The 27,713-nt window shown below is 37.6% G+C and overlaps 2 protein-coding genes across 4 annotated transcripts; both read right to left on the bottom strand.

Annotated features, from left to right (window-relative positions):
* Positions 1–614: 614 nt before the first annotated feature.
* On the bottom strand, positions 615–8,927 carry LOC148997637 (protein NLRC3-like). Of its 3 annotated transcripts, none has more exons than XM_089123286.1 (7): positions 8,653–8,927; positions 7,784–7,900; positions 4,058–4,165; positions 3,800–3,884; positions 3,353–3,548; positions 1,362–3,258; positions 615–1,048 (listed from the first exon to the last, which is right to left on the bottom strand). In XM_089123286.1, exons 2-7 carry the CDS (start codon positions 7,840–7,842, stop codon positions 874–876), a joined length of 2,520 nt encoding a protein of 839 aa, XP_088979412.1. In that variant the 5' UTR covers positions 7,843–7,900; positions 8,653–8,927; the 3' UTR covers positions 615–873. The 3 variants fall into 3 exon arrangements, with proteins under 3 accessions (XP_088979412.1, XP_088979415.1, XP_088979418.1); XM_089123289.1 differs by lacking the exon at positions 8,653–8,927 and adding an exon at positions 4,490–4,560 and having other exon boundaries at positions 7,784–7,870; XM_089123292.1 differs by lacking the exon at positions 615–1,048 and having other exon boundaries at positions 1,358–3,258.
* Positions 8,928–17,357: 8,430 nt separating this feature from the next.
* Positions 17,358–20,446, bottom strand: LOC120492439 (peroxiredoxin-6). Its single transcript, XM_089120245.1, is given in 6 exon segments — positions 17,358–17,585; positions 17,678–17,824; positions 18,474–18,556; positions 18,559–18,619; positions 18,675–18,849; positions 20,334–20,446. Coding segments are annotated over 6 exon segments (723 nt in total). The 3' UTR covers positions 17,358–17,441.
* Positions 20,447–27,713: the final 7,267 nt, after the last annotated feature.

Here is a 27,713-nt window from a genome sequence, read left to right as displayed (position 1 = left end):
TGTTTAAATTTAGAGATGTGAGATGTAAATTTAGAGAAAAAAAGTTCACGGAGATGGAGAGGCAGAAAGCACACCCTGTTTATTTACTTTATTTTACAAAAGCACAATGTTTTATTTTGATCGTAAGTGGTCACATAAAAAAGTAGACATTGAACAGTTTCTTTTTTCACATGTCTGAAGTCTTTACAACCATAACCAACAGAGTATTTTAAGTCTATTTTGCTGCTTTGTAAGAAAAAAAGAAAAGAAAAAAAAAGTTGAGCAAAACGCACTGGCGTGTTTGCCGACCCAGAGGGTTAAAGGTAGCGACAGATTTTTTTCATTACATAACTCCTGACACAAATTAATAGATAACTGTCACTATAAGTTTCTCAAAATAAAAGTGGTGAAATACTGAAACTTGAATCTTATATCTTTGTAATGATGTATAATTTGTCAAAAAAATAACATTAAATCTGACATCAACTTTGAACTATTTAAACCAAGAGCGATTCAGTGCGTTGACATCCTCGTGAAGGCTCAGAGTTAACATACTAAAAGTTTTTTTTTTTCGCTTTTATATATATATATATATTTTTGCTGTCAGAATAGCGGTCAGATTACCACAGTGCTATTCATTGGGAGTGAGTCGTGTTCTGTATATACATGGAAAGATTATTAAGGGAACGATTATTTACGATAATTTACAAACATGGAAAGATAATTTAAGGGACTCACTCTCACATTTAAATGCAGTTGTCAATCCTGAAACTTTACAGTGTTTATGTGGCCTTACATCCACACAAAACATTCTTATACATATATTTTGTAAAGAGAATATCTAAAACAAATCACACCATTTTTGTTGAGTTTTCTTGTCTGTTGACACACCACTTACCTCAGTATCTCCAATGTACACTTTATATTCTTCAGTCCAGTGCAGAGCAGCTTCACTCCTGAATCCTGTAGATTATTATTGCTCATGTTCAGCTCTTTCAGATTGGTATCTGATCCAAGAACTGTAGCCAGAGCTGAACAGCTTTTGTCTGTTAAGTTACAATCATTTAGCCTACAATATAAAGAAATCACATAAAAGAATTGAATGAAACATATAGAATACATTCTCTGTATAAAATACATAAATATTTTCCATTATTTTTACAGTTACAGTAAATATACAGTGAGAAGGGTGAGCAACACTGACATAACAGGTCAACTAGTCTTTTCTACATCTTAGATAAAACAAACAGTGTGCTTCATCCTTTGCTAACCGAAGTTCATGTTTTGCTGAAAATATGTGGTATATGATTAAGAATCACTATAGAGCAGTGTAGATAAAGGAGACGAGACCAAAACATGACTAATTACATTAAATTACTTACAGAGCTCTTTTGGAGGTTTTGATGACTGCCGATAATCTAATGAGACACTCGTCTGATTTCTTGAATTTCTGAAGCTCAAACTCCTCCAGCTCTTCCTCTGATGTCAACAACACAAAGACTAAAGCAGACCACTGGGCAGGTGAAAGGTCAGCAGATGAGAGACTTCCTTTGCTAAGGTGGGTCTGAATCTCGTTCACCAGAGTTTGGTCGTTCAGTTCATTTAGACAGTAGAACAGATTGATGGATCTCTCTGCAAGAAGATTATCTGCTAATTTCTGCTTGATGTACTGAACTATCTCCTTGTTGCTCTGGTCAGTGCCGTCTCGCTGTGTCAACCAACCTCCTAAGAGTAGTCGAGCTATCCCCTTGTTGCTCTGGTCAGTGCCGTCTCGCTGTGTCAACAGACCTTGTAAGAGTCGTCGATTGGACTGGAGTGACAGACCGAGGAGGAAGCGAAGGAAAAGGTCCAGGTGTCCATTGTCACTCTCCAGCGCCTTGTCCACTGCAGTCTTGAGAAAATCTATCATGGTTTCATTTCTGTTTTCCTGTTCTGTAGACTCATGATCAAACACACTTTTCTTGTTGATGTCTAGAAACAGATGTGCATAAAGGGCTGCAATAAACTCTTGAATGCTCAAGTGAACAAAGCAGTACATGGTACCAAGAACGATCCCTGTTTCCTCCTTAAAGATCTGGGTACACATGCCTGAGTACACTGATGCCTTATAGACGTCAAGACCACAGGCTTTCAGGTCTGTGTCATAGAAGATCAGGTTGTTCCTTTCCAGATGATGAAATGCCAGTTTCCCCAGTGAAAGGATGGTGTCTTTATCCCAGGAAACATCTGGTGTGTATTCTCCATCATATTTCCGGCGGCTCTGCTGGATCTGAAAGCGGAGAAAGTGTGTGTACATTTGTGTCAGAGTCTTGGGAGTGTCTTCAGTGTTTGATTCCTGCAGTGTTTTAGAGATCTCATCAGCCTGAGTGTTTCTCACATCATTATTTCTCTTCTCCTTCAGAATGTTCTGGAGAACAGTGGCTGAAATCCAGCAGAAGACTGGTATGTGGCACATGATAAAGAGACTCTTTGATTGTTTAACATGATCTACGATTTCATTGGCCATTTTCTCATCTTTGAATCTTTTTCTGAAGTACTCTTGCTTTTGTGCGTCGCTGAATCCTCGTATCTCTGTCAGCCGGTCAATACAGTCTGGAGGAATCTTACTGGCCGCTGCTGGTCTGCTGGTGATCCAGACGAGAGCAGAAGGAAGCAGATTTCCCTTCATGAGGTTCGTTAGGAGAACATCCAGAGAGGCTGGTGACGATACATCATGCCACATCTCATTATAATCAAACTTCAGAGGAAGGCGACATTCGTCCAGTCCATCAAGGATGAACAGCACTTTGAACTGATTCCTTCTTGTAAGGTTCAGTCCTTTTGTCTCTGGGAAAAACTGAGTTATAAGGTCCATCAAACTTAGTTTTTCTTTCTCCTTTAAGTTCATCTCTCTGAATGGAAGAGGAAATATGAAGCTGATATCTTGATTTTCTTTTCCTTCAGCCCAGTCCAGAACAAACTTTTGCACAGAGACTGATTTCCCGATGCCAGCGACTCCTTTTGTCAGTACAGTTCGGATCTCCTCGTCTTGTTTAGGCGCTTCAAACAAATGTGTGCATTCAACCTGTATCTCTTGTGCTTCATGACGTCTGGAAGCAACTTCAATCTGTCTGACCTCATGTTCAGTATTGACATGTTCACTGCCACCCTGAGTGATGTAGAGATCTGTGTAGATGTTATTCAGGAGTGTGGAGTCACCTTGCTTCGCCATTCCTTCAAACACACATTGATACTTCTTCTTTAGGCCACATTTCAGCTGATGAATGAATAACAGCTCACCTAAACACAGGAACACAAAATAGATAGTTTTAGTCTTCATTTTCTCTCCTACATTTATAAGAGACAATCAGACAGATGATGACGAGTCTCTTGCCTTCTAGAGCATCAGCAGCTTCATCTTGCTTCATCTCTCTCAGGTAATGTAGTGTGAGATCAAGAGCTGCTGATTTGATACTGGATCTGTTCTCATTAAAGTCCTTCACAAAGTGTTGTGTGTTCTCATGTTGTAATATTTTCTTTAACTTCTCCAGTTCATTCTTCAGAAATGTGATTATTTTCCTCTCAAGATCCTACAAACAAAAGTAAAAGAAAAGGCAGAATACCCAATTTAAGCCAAATTGTTCATCTACATTTGGTATCAACAATTTATTCAATAATTATGATCCATATATATAAAAAATCCAGTTAAAAGAATAACATGCTAACCAAGTTGTGCCAAAATGTGTTTAAAAGGAAAAAAAAAGATTAATTAAATTTCTTTGGTCAATAACATATTTGTTTGTTATAAATATTAAACATTTATAAAAATGTTTTTTCCTACCTGGAAGATCCCAAGAAGATTGTCTTTGAAATTCTCGTGGTTCCTGTGAGTCTGAAAGTCTGAGTCTAATGTCTCATATTGAAGCCTGTAATCACATTAGTAAAATAAAATACTAACTGATATTTTACAGAAAGAGAAATAAGCATTAGCTGTAAATACTCTGACAAATATTTGATCTAAACATGTTTCATGATTGGTATTCACTGATACAACTTTTAAACGGTCAACACGTGACACACAATGAGTAACACAAAATACCTTTCATTAGATGATGGTGTTTTCTCACTGAAGTTTGGTGGATCAACACCTTTAGACCGATCACTCTTCAGAGACACAGAGCTGGACACATGTGAGCCTGATCTTACACTGATGACACAAAGAACAGAGAGAGAGAGAAAACACTTTAGTAAAGGAGGATCAACTGTGTCTGAAACACACCTGTGTCTTTATCTAATCCTCCACAGAAACACAAACACTCACACAATTTACAGTTTTATAGTTAACCATCATTTTATTTACTGGCTCACATTGTAATGTGCAAATATAGTTTAAAGGGTAATTCCACCGATGGAGACATGAATATGTATTGAAAGTGGGTCATTTATGTACAGTAGTAGAATAATTTCATAAATTTCTAATTTGGGTCCTTCTTGTCCGATAAAAGGCAGAAATGACTTGTTAGTGCCCTACTTGTGCATTGTAGACAACAATCCCCATAGTGCATTGCAATGCTCAGCTGCGCAGGCCACTCCCACTTAGGGCTGCAACAAACGATTATTTTGATAATCGATTAATCTAACGATTATTAGAACAATTAATCGACTAATCGTCGATTATTTTGTCGGCTAATCATTAAGTTTGGAACGATTATTCAGCTTTTTCAATTACTTAAAATATTGAGTTATATATATTCTTACTATAATATTAAAAAGAAAATCAGTTCAGCTTTTAAAATAGTTGTTTTAATTAACTTAGAGCCAACTAAACAGGTCATTCTCTTTAAGTTTCAGATTCTGGTCCAACTCAAATCACATCCAAAAGATCAAATGCTCTCTAAATGTTTAATAGGCCCACTGCTTTTCTTAGAACTGAAACAGAAAAAGGGTAATTTACTTCAGGACAAAAAATGGTAAAATATTAATCTGCAAACCTTTATTATAAATAAAAAATTATTCTTTTTTTTTTTTTTTTTTACATGACAATTGAGCTGACAAGGACGTTGTTCTCATTTACCTTTTAATTTACAGTATGAAAAAGAAAAAGTACCTGCCATGAGATTCTTCCTAACATCTTTTGTAAGTCTTCATTATTATGGAACAAAATACAGGCGAGTGATAAGACTACCTAATAGTGTTACAATAATAAAAACAGCCAGGACTCCTAAGCTCGATCAAGCTTTACATGCAAAATAAATAATCACGTTAGTGTAATTATATTAGTATTGATAATATTATTAATATTATCAGTAGTATTGCATTATCTAATAAAGAGATTTACCGCTAGTTAGCTCCAGCTGGAGAACACTCAATTCTCACTGGCTCCTCTTTTGACGGGATGTTTCCTCTTTAAGTGCTCCAACATGCATGTTGTGCTCCCGTGAAAAGCAAGTTCTGCCTTGCATGTAATGCACATGACAGCATTGTTGGCTTTAAGTTTTGTGAAACTTTCCCAAACCTTGCTAGTTCGGATTCATTTGCACTGTTTTTTCTTTTACCGCAATAGCATTTGTAAAGGGCCCCATAACACTCTAGCGCCTTAGCGGTCATATCGCGATATTGCACGCCCTTACATTAGGTCAAGTGAGATCAAACGACTACTCGAAAACAACAATATTTGTCGACAATTTTTTATTGACGATGTTGTCGACAATGTCGACTAATCGTTTCAGCCCTACTCCCACTACTCCACCCATCAATGTAGACTAGAGTTGAGCTCCACTCTACGCTACCGCCTGGAAATCATTTCGCACAATGAAATCAGATAATGTATGCTAATATAATATGACGATGTAAGAGCGTCAAGGCGGCGCCCACCCAATCAGTCAATGAACTGGCGTGATTCTATATGGGCTTCAATCGCTACACTTACTCTGATGCGTAGTTTTACATGTGAAATGCAGCCGTCTTCGGCATCTTCATTAATCCCCTCGCTAAGAGTCTCCTGCATATTGATAAAGGCTCCCTGATGCCCGCAAATTAGTTACAATCTCCGGGAATCTAGAGCGAGTGAGCAAGAGTGTGCATGCGAGACAGATCAGACTGTGCTCCAAACCGTATAATGCACGCACTGCAGAGAGTGAGAGAGCGAGAGACTTTGCGTGTGTGCACCTCGGGACACAGAGATTTTCATTCTTATTCGGCCTGGTTATTACCGTTTACGACGGAACCGGTTCCCTATTGGCACCGCGTTTCGGTACCCAATCCTATCCATAATGCATCAGTCTATGTATTCAGTACTGTTGTCCATATTTTGGTGAAATCAAATGCACTGGCACTGATCTGTGATAGGTCTGTTAAGGCATTAGGCCCAACCCCCTATGGGCGGGTTTGAAAGGGTGGGAACTAGTGCTTGTAGTCTTTACAGAAATCCCCCCCCCCCCCCCCTTACACTTCCTACAATGACGTAAAATTACGATTGTTGCGTCATTGTAGGAGGAAGTGAAAAAGGTAAATAGTGGATTTCTCTCGTCTCGGGAAAATGAGAGAGTGTTGCACGAACATTCAATAGTATAACTGGGTTTCTAACAAAGGAAATCTTAATGCAAATGGGTGGAGTGTCCCTTTAACAATTTCTTTAATATACATGAGTGAGATTAAATATGTTAAGAATATATAATATACTTGACCATAATTTAAGAGAACATTTCAAGTTTTTATTTATTGACAGAATAGAGAACAGAAATGTCTGTGCAACAGTTTTGTTAGCATACTTGAATTAAATTGAATTACAGGTCCTTCTCAAAAATTTAGCATATTGTGCTACAGTTCATTATTTTCCATAATGTAATGATAAAAATTAAACTTTCATATATTTTAGATTTATTGCACAACAACTGAAATATTTCAGGTCTTTTATTGTTTTAATACTGATGATTTTGGCATACAGCTCATGAAAACCCCAAATTCCTATCTCAAAAAATTAGCATATGATGAAAAGGTTCTCTAAACGAATTATTAACCTAATCCTCTGAATCAACTAATTAACTCTAAACACCTCAAAAGATCCTGAGGCTTTTAAAAACTCCCAGCCTGTTTCATTACTCAAAACCGCAATCATGGGTAAGACTTGAACCCCATAGAGAATCTGTGGGATATTGTGAAGAGAAAGTTGAGAGACGCAAGACCCAACACTCTGGATGAGCTTAAGGCCGCTATCAAAGCATCCTGGGCCTCCATAACACCTCAGCAGTGCCACATGCTGATTGCCTCCATGCCACACCGCATTGAAGCAGTCATTTCTGCAAAATGATTCCCGACCAAGTATTGAGTGCATAACTAAACATAATTATTTGAAGGTTGACTTTTTTGTATTAAAAACACTTCTTTTTAATGATCAGATGAAATATGCTAATTTTTTTAGACAGGAATTTTGGGTTTTCATGAGCTGTATGCCAAAATGATCAGTATTAAAACAATAAAACACCTGAAATATTTCAGTTGGTGTGCAATGAATCTAAAATATATGAAAGTTTAATTTTTATCATTACATTATGGAAAATAATGAACTTTATCGCAATATGCAAATTTTTTGAGAAGGACCTGTAAGTGTATAGTTGTTTTCTAATATCTGTCAATAATTTTATGATCTAAATACTAAATTCATTTATTTGGATTACTTAATGTCACTTTTAATTTAAGAAGTTAAAATTGAAGTTGTTCAAAGCATTTGCAAATACAGAGCAATGCTTAAAGTTGTGTTATTGACAGGGAAACACAAAGTCCAGTGGAGTTTAAAGTGAGAGTGTGAAAACAGACGCAGTCTCACCTGTGTTTCTCTGAGAGACTCATCTGAGAGAGAGAGTCCTTTCCTCTTTCCTCTGACATACTGCAGCTAAACTGACCCTGAAAACTGATCAGAAAACACTCAATCCTTCAGCATCACCTGCAAAGCACAACATTTACACACATCAACAACATCTTATTGAAGAATAAAGACTCATCATCAACAACAGCAAAAACAATCTATCAAATAAAGTGAGTTACAAACAAATATATTGCCATGTAAAATAATCGAATGGTCTTAATCATTTCTGATTGTTCAATCATGAGTTTAACTGACTCTAAATATGAATTCATTGGGGAACAGAAATGTACACTGTGCTGGAAAACTGAACTCAATTTGACATATTTTCTATTATAATATCATTTTACAAACATATTCAAGTTCACAAAAATCATTGATATCATTACTTTCAAATTATCCTAAAATAACTGATTAAGTAAAAGTAATCTAAATTATAATAGACATATTGTAATACTACTAAGTAATCATAATTGCTATATGAACTGAAATATTGAGTTTAATAACAGCAGGTTGTTGTTGATTGACGTTAGTCTTCTGTAAATGTCTTCTTCAAAAATACTTTCGATTTCACATCACACAAACAACAGCCTAACACGGAAGAGGAAATGGGAGAAAACTTTCAAAAACATTTTTGTTTTCAATGGCCCTTTCTCAATAAAAGTTTTTGTGTTTTTACTTCAAAAGATTGTCATTTCTGGCAGATTCTTCTTCTGTTCAGAGTCGCAGAAGAACAGTCTTCTGTAACTTCACATTTAAATCTCGCTTAATATACAATATGAAGTTCTTATTGATAAAAAAAATGACTGTAATGGGGAATGTAATAAACTTACTTGCAGTCTTGTCCACTAAGAAGAGAATTTATCAGTATTTTAAACTCATAACGCTTGTTGTCAGTCCGCGCGCGTCATTCTCAGAATCTCTTGCTGGTCTCGATGGATTGTGGATTAAACACATAAATGTCCGCGAGTGTTATTAGATTTGGTAGGCATTGTGCTACATCGACATCTATAGACATGTTTTCTGAATCATAGACGAAATCAAATCCAGTGAGCGACAGGTTTAGATGTGGACAGGTGTTCCTTTCGTTTTGCTGTTGTTCGTGTTTTTTCCAGGAGGGTTTGGAACAGCTGAACAGTGTCACACTGACACCTACTGCACTGGAGCGGGATATTATACCACATATATCTCTAAATCCTGTTTAAAACCTCTTAAATAGACATTTCAAAAGTGCATCTGCTATATTCCCTGTTTCTGGACTATTATCTAAGATGCTGGATATTGTAAATGACTGACATCCTGAGGTTTGTATTTATTATATTCAATCCTTTTGGGTAATACTTTACAATAAGGTTAATTTATTAAACATTAGTTAATGTATTTACTAACATGAACTAACCATGAGCAATACATCTGTTACTGTTTTTGTTAATCTTTGTTAACATTAGTTAATACGAATCCAGCTGTTCATTGTTTTGTTCATGTTAGTTCACAGTGCATTAACTAATGTTAACAATTTTAATAAAGTATTAGTAAATGTTGAAATTAACATTAACAAAGATTAACAAATGCTGAAGAAGTATTGTCATTTTTAGTTAATGTTAACTACTGTAGATAACTAATCTGTTTGTTCACAATTAAACTTCACAGAGTAAGCTTTTAATTTAGGCACCAACATTTTTTTTCCCCTAAAGTGTGTTTTTTATTATATTATATTTTTCTTGATTCTATGTTTTATGATTTAATACAAATGTATCATCATATATGGTGTCTTATGAAATGAATTAAAGCTGTTTTAAAAAAATGAATTGATTTTTTTTTTCATTTCAGATTATATATAAGTTGTGAATAGTTTTAAACCCGTATGTATCTATATAAGTATTTATTTTAATTTTCAAATGTTATATGACTATATATATATATATATATATATATATATATATATATATATATATTGAAGTGTTTTTTGTTGTTTTTTGTTTTTTGCAAATTGCACTTATCATTAAATAATCAGTGTCCTTTTTATTTCATATCCCAGCACATCAAGTTAATTGTTAAAAATGAGCAATGCACAGAAATGGAGCAAAAATAATGTCCATCATCTCATTTAAATAAACTGTACACAACTTAGTTTTCTCATTTAAAAATTCATAAAATACGTCATTTAATTGAACTTCGAGGAGTGGCTCTGTCCCAACACCTCATCCATGAGGACAAATAAGGGCCAAGTTTCAGCAGTGTGTTTCCCACACCCTCACCTGTCCCAGGACACTTGCAGTCCTTCAGACACAGCTTGCATGACAGCACTACACAAACACATAAAAGTGAAACCGCATTGCCATGAGACAATGCTTTTCTTATTGTTGTGGGCTTTATAGGGTGAGTGATATTTCTTATAATACACAAGTGAGACAGACTACTGCAAATATTACACACAGGTTGTTGTCTTTTCTCCAAGCCACGCTGGAGGAGTTTTTGGCCCCCGGTAAATAAATGGTCATTTTCAATTTTTAATAAATTGATTTGTCTGCTCCTTGCTCCCTGAAACAATGATTAAACAACTATTATCACAAGTTTTGCCTCAAACCACCTGACAAATAAAGCCTCGCTGATGAAGGAGTTAAGATGAATTTTAAAAGAAAGAAAAACTTATGACTTTTAACTCTGGTTTCGCTAGATATTGAAGTAAATGAAAACATAATACTTACATTTAAATGTGAATTTGCCATCGTCCACCGTACTCTCGGCCGCCATTTTTTCAAATAAAAATGCTGTCGTCAGCGGCGCGATGACTTATGGGGTAGGATAAGCCGCTAAGGGTCCATTACTGTGTCCTCTCTCTCACGGGGAAACGAAGGGTGCATTTGGCGTCGCTTTTGAATCAGGGTCGCCTTCGTCACGGCGCAATGAGCAACCGGCCTTCGAATACGGCCTTCGGAGGATGCAGCCTTGGGGCGCAAGATGGCGGCAGAGACAAAGATAAACGATTTTCTCACCTTAAACGGTAAATCTGATCTGTGCAAACAACTGGAAATATATCTTTATATTGCTGTCTTCATAACAGGACAATTTGGACTCCCTTTCAAGCATGACTATCTAGTTGTTTAAAAAAATGATGACAGACAACCCAGATAGCAAACTGACATTGAATCAACGTGGAAATATGACATCGAAACAACGTTGATCTGACATTGTTTTGCTCATCGAATTAACGTTGAACCAATTTCGATTTTCATTTAGCTTTGAAGAATGCCGCGTCTGACGTTGGTTCAACGTTAATTCGATGAGCAAAATCAACGTTGTTTCAATGTCATGAGCGACGTCGTTTCCACGTTGATTCAATGTCAGTTTGCTGTCTGGGAAAAGGCAGAGAGATCGAGGAAAAAGACAAACAAGATGCTTTCATTCACCACTGAGAACAGAGATGTGACTGAGGATGTTCTGGAAGTTGTCAAAGCCGGTGATATGCACACCTACACTAATTTCCACAGAGGAATTGTCCATCTTCCTGAGTCCGCTCCGTCGCTCCAGTCGCAAAGAAAGGTAAAGTTGAACCTACACTCTCCAAACAGGCTTGTAGCTGAAAAAATAAAAGAGAACGTGGACAATCTTGCAGGCCTGATAAAGAAAAATGCGGAGACAGTCGAAGCTTTAAAGGAATCAGAGTTTCTCTTCAAGACATGAAAACAGAAATAAAAACGGTTAAATTGCAAGTGATGACCATCAGAAGAGAATCACAGGCCTAGAAGACATTGAATGAAATGGACGCTATCACAGAAGGAACTTAAGGCTGTATGTCTTGCCAGAGGAAGGAGAAGATGTTAAACAGCGTGCGATTGACATCTGTAAGAGTCATTCAAGATCCTGAAGAGGATATCCGCTCCCAAACTGATGTATCCACAGGATCGGGAGGAGAGAGGATGGGAAAACTCGACCGCTGAGAACAAGATCTGCATTAAGATCCACCAAAGAAAAGGTTTGGAAATGTGGAAATTCCTAAAAATAAAGAAGTTAAAACTGGGCGAAGATTTGACCAGGAAAGACAAAGAGACTCGTACTAAACTGTGGCCACAGATTGAAGAGGAAGAAGCGAGGGAGAAGAGCCTTCTTCATCACAGCCAGAGCCATCATTGAGGGTAAAGAAACACACATGTAATGACAGCTCTGATGCAATCTAAAAGTGAAGTTGCCTGTGGACTTTCATGAGAAGTTCAGTTGTACTCTAAATACATTTAGTGATGTGCTGTTATGTTTAATCTTTGACAGGTCAAAGGTCAGATTTATAATCCAAAGTTTGCTTGTTCTGATCAGTTTTCAAAAGGTGAAGAAAATAATTTTCCCTCTTTGTTACATCTAGATCTCAAGGTTTTCTCTTTTCTTTTTAGTGAACTTGTTCTGTTTGTCATTTTATTCACTTAATGTGAGGGGTCTACGAGAACAGACTCAGAGGAAAGCTGTATTTTTATTCTGTAAAACTTTCAAGGCAGATTTTTATTTTCTGCAAGAAACACATGCCTTATCTTCAGATGTTAATTTCTGGAGAAATCAGTGTGGAAACAATATCTGGATGTCTTCTGGAAACAGTAAATCTGCAGGCGTTGCCGTATTAAAGGCTCCTTTCAGGGAAACTCTTCATGATTCAGGAAGATGGGTTATTCTAGTTATTGAATTTATGGAGAATTACTTCATTTTGGGTTATATGGTCATAATAATAGTGACCATATATAACACACACCTTTTTGCATAAATAAATGCCTTGAATTCCTTCATCAACGCTAAATTAATTTCGGGGGAGACTGGAACTGCATAACAAGTGACCCATCAGAGACTGTCAACCTCAAAGATCGGGAAGCAAATATGGAGAGTTTAATAATCTATGTCTGCATTTAAACTGTTGAGACATATGGAGACTTCAAAATCCACAGCAAATCCAGTTCACTTGGAATAACATAAATGTGTCTAAGAGATCCAGGATTGACTTCTGTCTTATTTCAAATGAGTTGCTGGACAATGTGGAAGAAACCAAAATAGACCTCAGACTTTCCTGATCATCATTTCATTACTTTAGTACTATGAATAAGGGGTAGATCAATACAATATAAGCCAAATTACTGGAAATTAAATAACACAATTTTGAGTGACAGAATCTTCAAAGAAAAAGCCCAAAAAAATATACATGAAAATTTGATAGAAGCAAAATATATGGCAAACATTGGGAATATACAGGGGTTGGACAATGAAACTGAAACACTGGCCAATGTTGGAGGTTTCACATCTATATGCCTGGCGGCCAATCTTCAGAGTGAAGCACGGGTGGATCAGTGATGGTTTGAGCTCCAATATCATGACAATCCTGATTGTATTTGATGGACACGACACTGCCGAGGACTACCAAACCCTTCTAGAGGATCATGAGCACCTGATGCTCAAACCGTGTATCAGCATGATCATGCACCAACACACACAGCAAGACTTGTGACAGAAGGGTTTGATGAAGATGAAAGTGACGTTGAACATCTCCCATGGTCTGACAGTCACCAGATCTGAATATTATTGAGGTGTTTTGGAGGAGCGAGTCCACCAGCATCATAGTGACCTGGACACTGTTCTGGAAGAGGAACGGCTCATAATCCCTCTGGTCACTGTGAAGGACTTCTATCTGTCATTCCTAAGATGAATTGGTGCTGTATTTGGATGCAAAATGAGGCCCTCACCATTCTAACAAGTTATTGTGTAGTAAAACCAGGTGTTTCAGTTTTTTTGTCCAACCCCTGTACAACATTTCAGATCTGTAATACGGCTATTGAAAGGGATAAAGTATTATCTCAGGAAAAAATAATGAGACACGATAAAATACTCAAGGGAATCATTTCTATCTATGGAAAAAAATAGCAATCACAAGCTGACATCAATATTTTATTTGAATTACAAGCTGTATCTGACAATATATATCTAAATTTGGCCTTTATTCGTTCTAGGAGAAGATGGATAGAGCTGGTGAAAGGAATATGAAGTATTTTCATAATTTAGAAAAAAGAAATGTTAGAGTTAACAGAATAAACTCAAAATTAATGATCAGATCTGTGAAGAAATGTGTAATTTTGTGGAAGATGTTTCTATAAAACTATGCTCGAACACAACAGTTGTCAGAGCTCATATTTTCTCTCCTGTATTAAAAGTGTGGCTCAAAGTATTGATGAAACTCAGAAGGACATTTGTGATCAAGACATATCCCTAGAAGAATTAACAAAGAACATTAGTACGTTCAAGATCATAAATGCCCAAAGAATGATGAATTTTATAAAGCATTTCAAGATTACATTTCTGAATTCTTATTATTAGTTTTTAAAGAGGCGATAGAAACTTGTAGACTTCCCCCAACTTTGTGTCAAGGCTTAATGACATTGTTCCCTAAACCCAATAAGGACTGTTTGCTTCTTGACAATTTAGAGACTCGAAAACCTTCATTAATAATCATGACAAAGTGTCGTCTCATATTTATATCAAAGAATAAAGTTATGTTTAGATACAATAATAGATGACAGTCAGTCTGGTTTTATACAAGGACGACACATTAGTAACGATATTCCATTAATCTTAGATTTAATTGATTATAAATATTATATAACCAATAATAGTTACATTTTATTTATAAGTACAAAGCCTTTGATACTGTGAAACATGAAACAGAGTCAATCTAATCTCCAACCTCATATGGTGAAAATGAAGAAGAGATTTGATATGTGTCTCATGAGGGATTTATCACTCAAAGGTCCAGTTCTTCTGGCCAAAACTGTCTCGTTTAGAAGATCCTGCAAAAGTGTTAGATGGACCAACATCTTTTATTAAAAAAGCTGATTCAACTTTATATGGAGAAACAAGTCACACTATAGACCTTATTCGATCTGCGTCATGTCAAGTCAAGTCAAATATATTTATATAGTGCTTTTCACAATACAGATTGTATCAAAGCTGCTTCACAGTATCAATCAAGACAACATAACAGTGTTTGTTTATTCATGAAAAAAGACAATCAAGTTTGGTAGAGCTGATCAATGTTATGATGGGTCATTTCATTTGAATATCCCCAGTGTTTGCGGCGGCCATTTTGTTGACATAGAAACCACGGAAACTGTCAGTCTGTCAATGGACAAGCGAGGTAGCGTCGGGATTATCCATATTTTCACTGTTTTTTGTTTTGTTTAAACAGCGTGATGGTGTTGTGTAATACACGGCTGTTCTAACAACAGCAATAAGAACATCAGAGTTAGTTTTTATGCGATAAGATACTGACTGTCAGAAAACGTGAAGGGAAGGAGACAGGGTTGAGACAGCGCAGGAGAGGCTATAACTAGGGTAAATAGGCTAAACTTTCAGCCAACTCCCCACAGAAAAGTCTGTTCCTATCATTTTACCACAGGTTTCACACATAATCCGTGTGCAATGCGTGTACGGTGTGTATAAGGCACAGAAGCAGGACGCAAGTGCTTTAAATATGCTGTGTTTGCAGTGTAAAACTGATCCACGGCTGAACCACAAACACCCCGCTACTCACTATTGTTATTTTAACACATACTCTCTATTTCAACAACGTAAGCCAATTATCCCATGCATTACTTCTATATATTAAGTTGCTCAAGCAAGTGGTCAAATATGTAACCATGTACTTATATTAAAATCACAAACAATTTAAACGAAAACTTAAAATTGACAAAAACAACCGACTCTCATGCCTTTTCTTTAGCACTTACATTTTAATACAACAAATCTTGCATGTCACAAAGCACTTGTTTTTCCACCTCCACGAATGAGACGAGTGTCGTTCATGTTGCCTTGTTGAGGTAAATTGTAGTTTGTACGTTATACGGATACTGAACGAGATTGTTATAAATATCCGGATAGGTTACGGCTGGCAATTAGGACGGATCTTTACTTAATGCTATTATTTAATTTTAATGTGGGTCCACACACTAATCAAGCTTATGTTCTCTTGATACCGTCGTTTGCACCTTCCGGTTCATGGGAACTTTAATTGCTTTTTACCTGACATCTTTGAAAGAAAGCTGCAAATATTAATGCATCCATGGCCAGGATATAATTATAAAATATGACATGTTTTTATAAGTGACCTATAACATCGACATCAACACTTTAATTTATTTAGTGCTAATTGGAGAGAAATGTTTATAATATGTCAGTCATCGATTGCTAATGTAAATATGACTAGTTCTGAGCAGGTGTTCTCAGTGAACAGGCTGTAAAACTGTTGGCTAAGTTACAGATACTCGTGAAAAACTGATGCTAATTATCTGGGAAACATTTTGTGTCAAACAGGTTGTGAGTTTGTTGTAACATTAAAACAGGAGATCATGAGTGACTCAGTGCTATAGTGATGCTCGAGGTCCAGTGGTTTCCTCTGTGGGGGAACGAAACTTTCGAAGATGTTGTAGTAGAATCACATGAACAATTCCAGGATATGCTTTTTTCAGTGGTTGTTGGGTTAAATCTTACCCAGATACAATAGTGCTATTTTCTGATTGGCAATAGAGTGCCGAACTGTTGACGTCACTTTGTAGGACAACTCGGAAGCTAGCGGCGCATGGGTTCCCTCGGTCGAAAAGCAATGCATTTTCCCCATAGACTTTTGGAAAATCGCAAAAAATAAGATCTGTGTTCAAGAGTTGTGACCCTTACAGGTTTTGTCTAGCAAGATAATCTTTACAAGTTTATCCAAAATTTATACATTTTGAAGCCTATATAAAGATTTTAAAAAACACAATCAGACACAATAAAGTTTAAAAAAACACAAGCAGGTTATAACTGTGTGTTCTATGTCATAGATCAAAACGTGAAAATATTTAGAGGCTTTGTTCACCACAGACCTTATTTCAGGCGATTTAGCAAAAACCCATTCAAAAATCCCATAGGCATTAGAGCGAGGGAACCGTAGTGCTAAAATGCTAACTCACTTCCGCGTTTTGGCCTACAGAGTGACGTCGTAACTTCGGCACTCTATTGTGTAGCCCCTTTCTTTTCTTTGATTGGCTGATCGGGCTCGAGTAAGAACTCCAGGGAGACGGACTTGATTCCTGCCGGGTCCACAGTGAGAGAAGCGGCCAGAGACATTCGGGGCGCTGCAGTCATATTAAATAATAAATAGTTTTTCTGCGTGAGAAATACAATATGTGGCGAGAGTGCGTGACAAAACACCTAAATGAGTGACTGTCACGCTCAATCATTGGCACTTGAGAGCCCTGACACACACACGAGATGTATACTGTATATGTGAGATATATGCGTTTTAAAATCTATACTTGAACTATATTGAACTATTTCAAGTAGAAATTTGTTATTTATGAAATACAAAATTTGATGAAATACATAGTTTGAATAAATAAAACATAACATTTAAAATGTAAAAACACAAATTTTAATTGTATTGTTTATTTTTATTGTGTTGTAAGTGTCAGTGATGTTTATTAAACCTGTAATTTGTGTCTGTAACATGTGAGGACTTTGCCTCTTGCTTTGAGAACAGCGCTGGTGTTTTACTAACAGTTGCTCACACACACACACACACACACACGGCATCACCGAAGCCACACATCCGCTGTCTGCACATTCACTCCTGATGGGAGTTTGGTTGAGGTGTGTAGCGCAGGTACTTCTTCCCGGAGGGCAGGTCTCTGGTGTAAACTCCAGCGGGGAAGAGCGTCACGGCCTCCTGCTCAGGGATGCTGGGCGGCACCATAACACTGTCTCCAGGCTTCAAACAACAGCAGATGAGCGTCACTCACTACACACTGATGAAGGACCAGACACACACACTCCACACACACCAGGCTTGACATTTCTCACCCGCCAGTCCACAGGTGTAGCCACACGGGTGTGTGCCGTTAACTGCAAAGAGTCGACAACACGCAGAATCTCCTCAAAGTTACGTCCCGTTGTTGCAGGATAGAGAATGGACAGCTTCAACTTCTTATCTGGACCAATCACAAATACCTGAACGAAAAATGCACACGTTAAGAAATCAATCAGTGCAGTGTGAAGGCTTTTTGGCTCTGTCCAAACCAATGACCCAAACCTTCTCAGTTCTGTTCAACTCTGATACAGTAAACCATCAAGCATGCGAAGCAGGATGGAGAGTAGACATGGCGGAGGAGCCTCGGTTAGTCTGATCTCATGGGCTGAAGAAATAATATATATAATAATACATATATAAAATAAATAGGCCTTCACAGAGATAATTATAATGCCTTTACAGGACCTTTTCAATGAAGACAGCAATGAAGACATTACAAGAGTCTGAATGCTTCTGGACACCAGACACTGACGGACTGAAAGTGCAGGTTTGATTAAGTCCTTGATTGTGATCAGAATTTTAATGAACTATTTACTATGACTTTTGCCTCAATAAACTCCTCCACTTATTAATAGTCAGTAATGTAGGTGTTAAGTTTGGGTATTGGGTAGAATTAAGGATGTAATATGGTCATGCAGGATAAGGCATTAATATGTGCTTAACAAACAGCCAATCCTAATAATAGACATAATAAGCAACTAGTTAATAGTGAGAATTGGACCCTAAACTAAAGTGTTACTGTAATTTGCTCTGTTCTTGAAGCTTTCTTCACGTGTGCAGAGCACTTACGCATCGCGCGCTGAGTGGCATCCCGGTCTGATCCTTCTCCTTTGGTTCCACCATGCCCAGCGTCTCCACCAGATGCCTCGGGCATCCGCTATGAGTGGGAAAGGGAACTCGCTTCCGGACTCTGCGTTATTGTAAGCCAAGATGTCCTGAAATCATCCATGGAGACTCATCAGCAGCGTTTCATTCAGAGAGAGACGCTACAGACTGAAAGAAGCGAAACTTGCTCCAGCCGTGATGGTCTTCCAGACTGTCGACTGAGAGCGCCATCAGCTTGACGTTGCGTCTGCTGAACTCTGGACTGAGTTGAGCTGCTCTGCCGAGTTCAGTGGTGCAGACAGGAGTGAAGTCTCGAGGATGAGAGAACAGGACGCCCCAGCTGACGAGGAGAACTCAGGTCACTCAAGGGGAATGACAGAACTGGGACAGAAGCCCATTACGCCACATAACAATACAATAAATCATGCTTTGTAAATCACAAATATGAAATTACGACATCGAACGTGTGTATTTAGTATGCAAGTATAGCCGCTTTAGTATAGCCAAGTAGTTACAGGAACTTAGTTATAGGAACTGTCCACTTCTAAACAGCTCTAAGAACTACTCTCCCCCAAACTCGGTTTTGCTGCTTGCGTTCGCACTGGCCAAGTGGCCTTAGGAACTGGTAGGAGGGGTAACGGTCTTGCGGCCACATACAACAATAACAAACCAGCACCGAGGAGGCTATTCCAATGTTCCTGTTCTGCCTTGCCGGGACCTAAATAACGGAGAACGAACGGCGGCGTTTAAAGATTATGCTTGAGTTCTGTACAGAGAAAGACGAAGGCTCCAGCGTAATATGATATTAAAGGCACACTATGCACTCTCTGGTTTTTTGGTAAAACAGTGACCTCTAGAGCCGCTGTGGTGTACTTGCACTGTCGTAAATAACCGTTATTCCCCTGTTACTGCATATCTACTGAACTACTGTCAAGTGCTAGACTGCTTTTTAATAATAAAGTTGCCTATCGCGTTTGCTGGCTTATAGCGTTTTTACATGATTTCTGCAAAATCAGAAGTAAATAGCCTATAGTGTATAGGCTACTGTATAATTTCATTCATGTTTTTTGATTGTAATGTAAACATTACAAAATGTCAGATGACATCAATCAAGTTAAATGTACGTCGCATTATTTCATAACATTGGACGTTATGATTTAGACATGATTACAATTTATCATAATAGCAAATTGTGTTCAATTATTTACAACCTCTAGGCTTATATATGTCCTAATAATTATGTGAGATATTGACTATGTCCTCATGGTAATCGCAAGAATCAACATCAACAGCATCAAGATTTGATTGATTCATAATCAACACAATTTGAAGTTACAGTCGGGAAGTGTACTGTTAGTCAGATAAACTTGATATAACAGTAACTTACACACGTCATAAGAAATCCGAACCAGACACAGGACTAAAGATACGTGATAAATACACATCACAACACCTGAGTTCAGCTGGCAAACTAGCTCTTGTGGCAAGCTCGGCAATAAAACATAACGAAAAAAACAACAAGACTAAGAGAAACGACTGTTTTTAGGAAGTCTGCTTAAAGCTCTGGTAATCGAAAGCTATAGACATGTGAGAATTATTGAACTGGTCTTATTATCAACAACGGATGAATGAACAGCACCGTAAAAAATTACATACCACAAGCCAGTGCAGCAACATACAATATAGAAACAACTAGTATACAAATACAAACAAGTTTATAAATAAGAGATTTACTTACAAGTCCATCAACAAGATCGCCAGGTCAGCATCGCAGTTACAATCCAGTGCAGCTTTTAAGCTCGCGCCAACGAGTGAAAGCCCGACCGAGTGGACTCTTGTCCGGTTTCTAGCACGGTCCAATTCTCTTTCCCTGTTTCGAAAGTAGCTTCATACAGTATGATGTTGTTGATGCGTGTGACGTCGTTGCCGTAAACCATTTCGTGATTCTCACGCGCTGTGTCAGGGGCGCCACTCTCAAACTTGCATGGCTGGTTTTTCCGGCGGCGTCCCCCCCAAGCTTTCCTACCAGGATGATTCGCCCTACTATGACTTTGTTAACCACCAAAACGACTTTGAAGCTGTTATATTAAGGTACAGATCTTGCATAGAGTGCCTTTAAGTAATATGATGGAAGAAGATAAAAGAGCAGAGCGCAGGAGGCAAACAAAACGACGGGTAAGTTTAGCTAGCATTAGCAATTAGCTGGTTGAATGCGTTATGTTTGTCTTAATCCTCGTTGTAATGGCATGACTTATAAGTTGAACCAATCAACATAGACCTAGGGAAAGGGAACTAAAAAAGTCCTCGCTCTAGACTAGGTACTGAAAGAGTTATAGGAACTACGGTCTGAGGAACTAAAAAATCCCCAATTTAGTCCGGTTGGAACACGAGAAAAAAAGGGTTATAGGAACTTTAGGTTCTAGGAACTGCAAAAGTCCCTCCGGTCAGAAAGCGGCTTATGTAGTACAATTATTTGGTAAGTCAAAATTATAAATCGATATGTCATATTTTTGACTTTCTCATAATTTCAAATTTTAATCTTATAATTAGTATGTCCTAATTTTGTCTTTTAATTTCAGAATTTATGACTTAGTCGAAATTGTGATATACTATTGAATCCACTTAAGCATAAAAAGATGAAGGTTGTTGGCCAGCCATGGTTAAATGATGTCACCAGCGCTTTCAGACAAGAGTGTTGAAAAGTGGAGCGAAATTGGAAAGAAGATAGGCTACAGGTTTCATTTGACATTTTAAAATCAAGTTTGATCAACTATCAAACAGCAGAAAAGGCGGCAAAATTTCTTTTCTAAACTAATTTCTGACAACTCAAAGCGACCTGTTTGATACGTTTGACTCTATTCTAAACTCGACAACTACGAATATTTTATCTCAGGCCTCTTTTGAACTTTGTGAACATTTTTAAAAAATATGTCACTCAAAAAATGATGATATTAGAAGCTCCATTGTTTTCTCTGAACCATGTAACTTTAAACCTGTCTCTACAACTCAGATAGCTGATATAATCTCTACTATGGAGTGATCTGGTTCTAGATATTATCCCGGCTCATCTTTTTAAGGATGTTTTTCTACCATTTGTCAAATGGTAACCGCTATCATAAACAGCTCTTTAGCCAAATGTGTCGTTCCAGCTATTGTGCAACCTATGTTGAAGAAACCTCATCTTGATTCAGAAATGTGCAGTAACTATCGACCGATCTCTAAACTGCCTTTTATCTCTAAGCTTGATTTCCATTACACGAGAGTAGATGTTAAAACTTCATGCTGATTTGTAATCGGCTTTCACCAAGATAAGCACAAACTGAGACGTAACTTTGCAATAATTATGCTTCTCCATCCATTTACGCTTCTTTCCATATAATACCTGTGTACTTGACCGTTGCCTGTTTATTGGATTACGTGTCTGGATTGTCCCTGTTAAAGCTGCATTTGGATCTTAACCGCCGTGTCTCTGAGCAGTTTCGTGACAATGACGAAGTCAGGCTAGCATTCATACATATCTGAGTAAGAATCATAAACACATTTTAAGAATTACAGGATTTCTGTGCATTGCATGTTTTAGAGTCATAGACACATATACACTGTTTGTATAGAAAACACTAGATTATTACAGGAGTTTTCAGTCCGACTCATTGATGTATAAATGTGCATTTATAACGCTATACTTAATGTTATAAATGTACATTACATTTTTAAATGATTATTCAGAATAATTATTAATTATATAATTACGTAAAAAGATTATTATATACAGAATAAAACAGCTGCCATAATAGAGAATAATGTGTTTGTATTCATCGCTATAGGATGCTTATGTGTTGTTGTTGCATACTAATGTGTGTCTATACACTTTTACTTCTGTCTATTGTTTTTTTCATATATAATGTATTTATTGTATTGTTGTAGTGCATTTATTATTTTAATCATCAACCTGCTATAGGGACTACAGATGAAAATTAGCCTGTATGGCTAAATCTGGCACATTTACATGTTGGACTTTGTACTCATGTTGATTAATGTGCGGTGTACCTTTTAAATAAATAAATCATAAAAGATTATTTTTAAAAGTTGGTATTAAATGACAGTAAAGTAGTAAACGCTGGCAGTGTGTTTCTAACACAGCGGCTAAGGGAGTGACAGAAATATCTTTCTTTCTTCTGACCAACACAATCAATCTCAGTTTTCCTCTTCTGTAATGTCATAGAGACTAGAGCAAATGGGAACTCAGAAATCGTATTTGTTGTAGTTTCCTTTCGCCACTATGGAAGTTTCTCCAACTTTGAGAACTGAAATGTGAAATGGGTCCATTTCCATTTGCTGAAGACATTTTATCAGTGACTTATGAGTGTTTTAATGTTCAATACATGAATATCCAACCCAAGACCATTGATTATTAAAAGATTCCCAGAATGTCATAAAAACAGAAAGTCTGGTGAACACATGCGTAGAGAGATAAAAACACCATGAGCATTTGGGATTGAGTTTCTCTGTTTCAGTAACTCTAGTAAAGAGCAGCTGTTTAGTGCATCATTTACACAAGTTACTGCTTTATTCACAGTGAAGCTTCACCATCACTGCAAAACATTCAGCATAACATAGTCTGATATCACTAAACCCAAAACTTAGTCCCAAACCCTTACCTATGTGCCTGCAGTTCCTCACAGTGAGTGGCAAAAAGACTGAGCGGCTCTATTTGTTTTCAGCGTGAATGCCGCGAAAAACAAACACAACACATATAAAGTGGGAGAGAGCTTTGCGATTGACTGTACAACTAGATTTGACAAAATATCGGAGGTATATTTTTACAGACTGCTATAGAAAGAGGAGCAAATGGATCGCTGCAATTCACAGAAACAACTGGACTCCAGTCAGCGAAAGGTGGATCTGCAGTTATCATTGTGTGTCAATATGCTGAATTTAGCTGTAAAACCATACACATATATTTGTATTGTTATATATATTAACAACTCATCAATTAAATAATTATCATTGCATATTCTGCATTATTGGATGTTTTTTAATAAACACTGACCAAAAATATAACACTTATATAAGTGATCACCCGGATTTAGACCTACCTATATTGTATTTATATAAAGTGTTCACAGGCAAATTTGCTTTATGTTTAGGTCTATATTGCTTTTATTTCCCCGGTGTCGAAATCAGGCAATAAATGTCAGGCAACACGATTCCTGGCTGCATGTCAATATCCATGGATCACTGGATCTTTAGTAAGTTGTGAGGAACACTATATTGAGTCCAACATTTAGTTTAAATTGATAAAATTGTTCGTTTTAGTCGCATTTTCAAGTCCAGTCACGCAGCAGATCTTTTGCCACTCAGTCAGGCTGAGGGGGGTTGTTCCGGCGGGAAAGTGACGTCAATGCATTCCCTCTATTATAACCTCAACCCTGAAAGCAAGTCTTGACCCTGAAATAGGGTCTCAGAGAGTAAGGACAGGCCAAAAGCTGATTCAGTTTGTCAGACTGTGACGAGGACTCGGAGGACATATACAGGCCTCTGTAATACCCCAGACAGCAAACTGACATTGAATCAACGTGGAAACGACGTCTCTCATGACATTGAAACAACGTTGATTTGCTCATCGAATTAATGTTGAACCAACGTCAGACGCGGCATTCTTCAAAGCTAAATGAAATCGAAAATTGGTTTGCTTTCATAACATTGAAACAACGCGTTGATTTCAAGTTGATTTTCCGTTAGTTTTGAAAGAATGACGCATCTGACGTTGGTTCAACGTTAATTCGATGAGCAAAACAATGTCAGATCAACGTTGTTTCGATGTCATATTTCCACGTTGATTTAATGTCAGTTTGCTATCTGGGACAGATTAACAGAGAGATCTTAAGCAGCAGTGTATGCAAATCAGCAATCGAGGACATAACAAGAGAAGAATTGAGGCAGGGGTGTGTGTTCTCAGAGATGTTTTGTTGACTCTGCTCTTTATGTGTGTCAAGCCGTGTCAGCGTTTGCATGAAGCTGAAGATGCGGTAACAGTGGCGTCTCGAGTCACGTACGCCTGACCTACAAACACAATCACCACACAGGAATACACAACGGCTTTGACCATGTATTTATCAAAGCGTCCTGACTAGCACATGTTGTCCATTGTGAGGACATTACGAGAGAAACGCATCTTATATCCAAAGCCACACAATTCACCAATAACCAATACTGAATAATCAGAAGAACTCAGAGGAGGAGAGAAAAGAGGGAATATTGTTAGATGTGACCTCAGGAAGTTGCTGTTGAGAATAAAACTGCGGTATTGTAATCTATGATGAACAACACATAAAAAACAACACACACTCATTTCACAAGCACACATGATCGCATCACTTACGAATCCCCCAGAAAATCATGAAGTTTTAATCTTCCAAAAGTGGAATCGGCTTCAAAATTGGGAACGATGTCTCCTAACAGCAACCCCGGCATCTTGCAGCATCTCTCTCTCTCTCTCTCTCTCTCTCTCTCTCTTCCGGTGTGGGTGTAGAGTGTGTGAGTGGTGTATTGTGAGTGTGGTGAGTGAAGTTGATTTCTGTGTCTAAATATCTTTGTGTTTTCTGCCTTTTTTGTCTGTTTGTTTTTAGTTTGTTTTTGGTGTGGTTTGGGCCGCGTGTTCAACAGGGGAAGCATGATGCACAGGGTTTGTCTACACTCACGCAACAAAATGCGGTGAAAGTGGCAAGAAGGAGTTGTTGAAAAAATTAAAGGATGTTTAGAGAAATGGAAGTGGCTGCTCTCTAAAATGTCTTATAGAGGACGCATTATTGTTATCACCAACCTGACGTCTTCACTGTGGCATAAGCTGGTGTGTATTGATCCTCCTCCTCAACTACTGATGAAAATACAAGAGATAGACTACACTGGATTCGACAGAGTGTTCTCTATCTACCGAAAGAAGGAGGAGGAGGACAAGAACGGACACATTTACAGAGCAGGACTGCCGCTTCTCGTTCAGTTTCTGTAGAGACTTCTAGACGGTGCGTCGGATGTTAGCTGGAGGACAATGGCCCATATTGTTTAGCAAAACTTTGGAGGTTTAGCACTAAACAAACATCATTTTCTACTAATTAAAATGTACCTGTCTGTTTTTCACTTCTCTAAAAGAGTCTTTTTAAAGTTTGGAGCCGAAAACCCGTACTCCCTTTACTGGCTTCTGCAGGAACCTTTAATTCTTGGGGCACGGTTATATGTAAATGACAATGACAGTTTATTAATTTTAGTTTTAAGCTTAAAGAATCAAAAGTGATTGTTTTAAGACAATTGGACAATGCTGTAAAAGTAGCTGAATTTTTAGGCACGAGATCTATTCGATTAGTTGCTCTTTTTTAAGTTAAAGTCTGTGGCCAGGACCACGTCAGCTCCTCTGACTATAATATGCTCCACTAACACTGTTATTTTCAATCAGTACGATGACATGACGAGATTCAAGGCACTGTAGGAGTCGATCTGCCTGCGCTTTGATAGGCCAGTTGGGAGAACATGACATTTTGTGACTAAACCTTTTTGTAGTTATGGCTGCATGATGTGTTTATTCATTTGAAGAAATGAGAAGAGGTTGTCTCTTAAAAGCCCTTCAGATGCTCATTCATGAGATGCATGGGGAGACCAGTGAGCAATACGGTAAAACATGGTTGCCAGCAATTTACCAGAGAAATTTATCCTGAAAAATATGTTACAATCTTGAAAATAAAGGTTCTAAGGAGATTTTTCACAGATTCCAATAGAAGACCTATTCTTTGAACATGTGAACATTCTAAAGAACCTTTAGTGTTTCCATTGATGTTGAAGGTTCTTCATGGAACCACATATTTTCATTGATGTAATACTCACTGTAAAAAATAAACTGTAATTTTTACAGTAAAAAAAATACGGCAGCTGTGGTTGCCAGAACTTTACTGTCAAAAATACGGTTATTACACAGCAAATTCTGGTTTTTGGAATAAACTCCCTGTTAGTTAAAATCAACTCAATCTGAGTGTACATGTGAGACCATCAATTAGACTCCAGTGCAGAGTTAAAATAATTCTGCTCTTGGAGTTGAATTTTTAACTCTTTTTTCAGAGTTAAAGGTTCTATATGTAACTATTTTTATAAAATGAATCCTTTTTTTATTGCCTGTGTTTGAAGGGGTTGTAATCACACATTGCAACGATCTACTTTTCGGGTTTTGCCATTACCTCTGAAGGCCAATATTCTTATTTATATGCGAGGTCTCCGGGTCGGATTTCCTGCGAAATCCATCAGAAGTGACGTGCATGTGCGCTCCCGAGTCCCGAGCCTCTCTATCCTACAGTCTATCATGCGAACAACGGCACTTCAGCTGACGACATGGAGTCTGATAACCCCCCAAAACGTCCTGCCTCCAGCACAACACAGACTCCAACACAAACTCCACATAAATATAAAAAACAAAAAAAGTTTTATCTGCTCAAGCTCGTCAGACAAAACGTGAATCTGATCGACTCCGGATGAAAACGCGGATCAACATAGTAAACTCAAGTGAAATAACAAGGTAAACTACAACATTACATGAATACAAAATAATGTTCCAGGGTAACATTAGTATAACATTTCGTATGTAACTTATTTTATTTACTAGATCTAACGTACTGACTATGTCGTCATCCCACTATATTGTTTATACACATTTCCAGACACGTTCAGTACAGTATTGTTACTTCCAGTGTTGGGGAGTAGTTAACTACAAGTAGCGACGCTACTAACTTAACTACATTTTTCAGTAGCTTGGCAGTAGCTCAGTTGCTTTTTAAACAGTGTAGCTTTTCCAGTAGCTAACTACTTTTTGCAGCAAGTAGCAGTGTAGCGCGAGCAAAAGCTACATTGCGTTTGTCGAGCCTGCGCGAATCAGCGCGATACAAGGATATTCTTCTTCTCGTTAGATTACAAACTCATTTTTTTGCCATTACCACCACCTGTTGTTTAATCACGCGTCTTGCGGCTAACGGTTCACTGACGTAAAGAAGTGGGTTGACAGTGACACACCCATATTATGATTATCCATGATGGAGCCAGAGGTGACGGCAGATTTGGATGATGGAGAAACAACTAACGTTAATTACCCATGGCCTTATTTGTCCAAGTTCAATCAGTATTTTAGAGAAAATATTCTAAATGCAATTTACGTTGGATGTATATTTT

The sequence above is a fragment of the Pimephales promelas genome, chromosome 2 (genome assembly GCF_988280905.1).
Source record: "Pimephales promelas chromosome 2, fPimPro1.hap1.1, whole genome shotgun sequence".
Lineage (NCBI taxonomy): Eukaryota > Metazoa > Chordata > Actinopteri > Cypriniformes > Leuciscidae > Pimephales > Pimephales promelas.
This window is presented reverse-complemented; position numbering and strand designations above follow the sequence as displayed.

Coding starts and splice junctions, on each gene's coding strand:
- LOC148997637 (XM_089123286.1), bottom strand. CDS start 7,842: ATGTCAGAGGAAAGAGGAAAGGACTCTCTCTCTCAGATGAGTCTCTCA. Junction 3,549..3,799: donor ATCTTCTTGGGATCTTCCAG/GTAGGAAAAAAC, acceptor TTTTGTTTGTAG/GATCTTGAGAGGAAAATAAT. Junction 1,049..1,361: donor AAAACCTCCAAAAGAGCTCT/GTAAGTAATTTA, acceptor TTTATATTGTAG/GCTAAATGATTGTAACTTAA.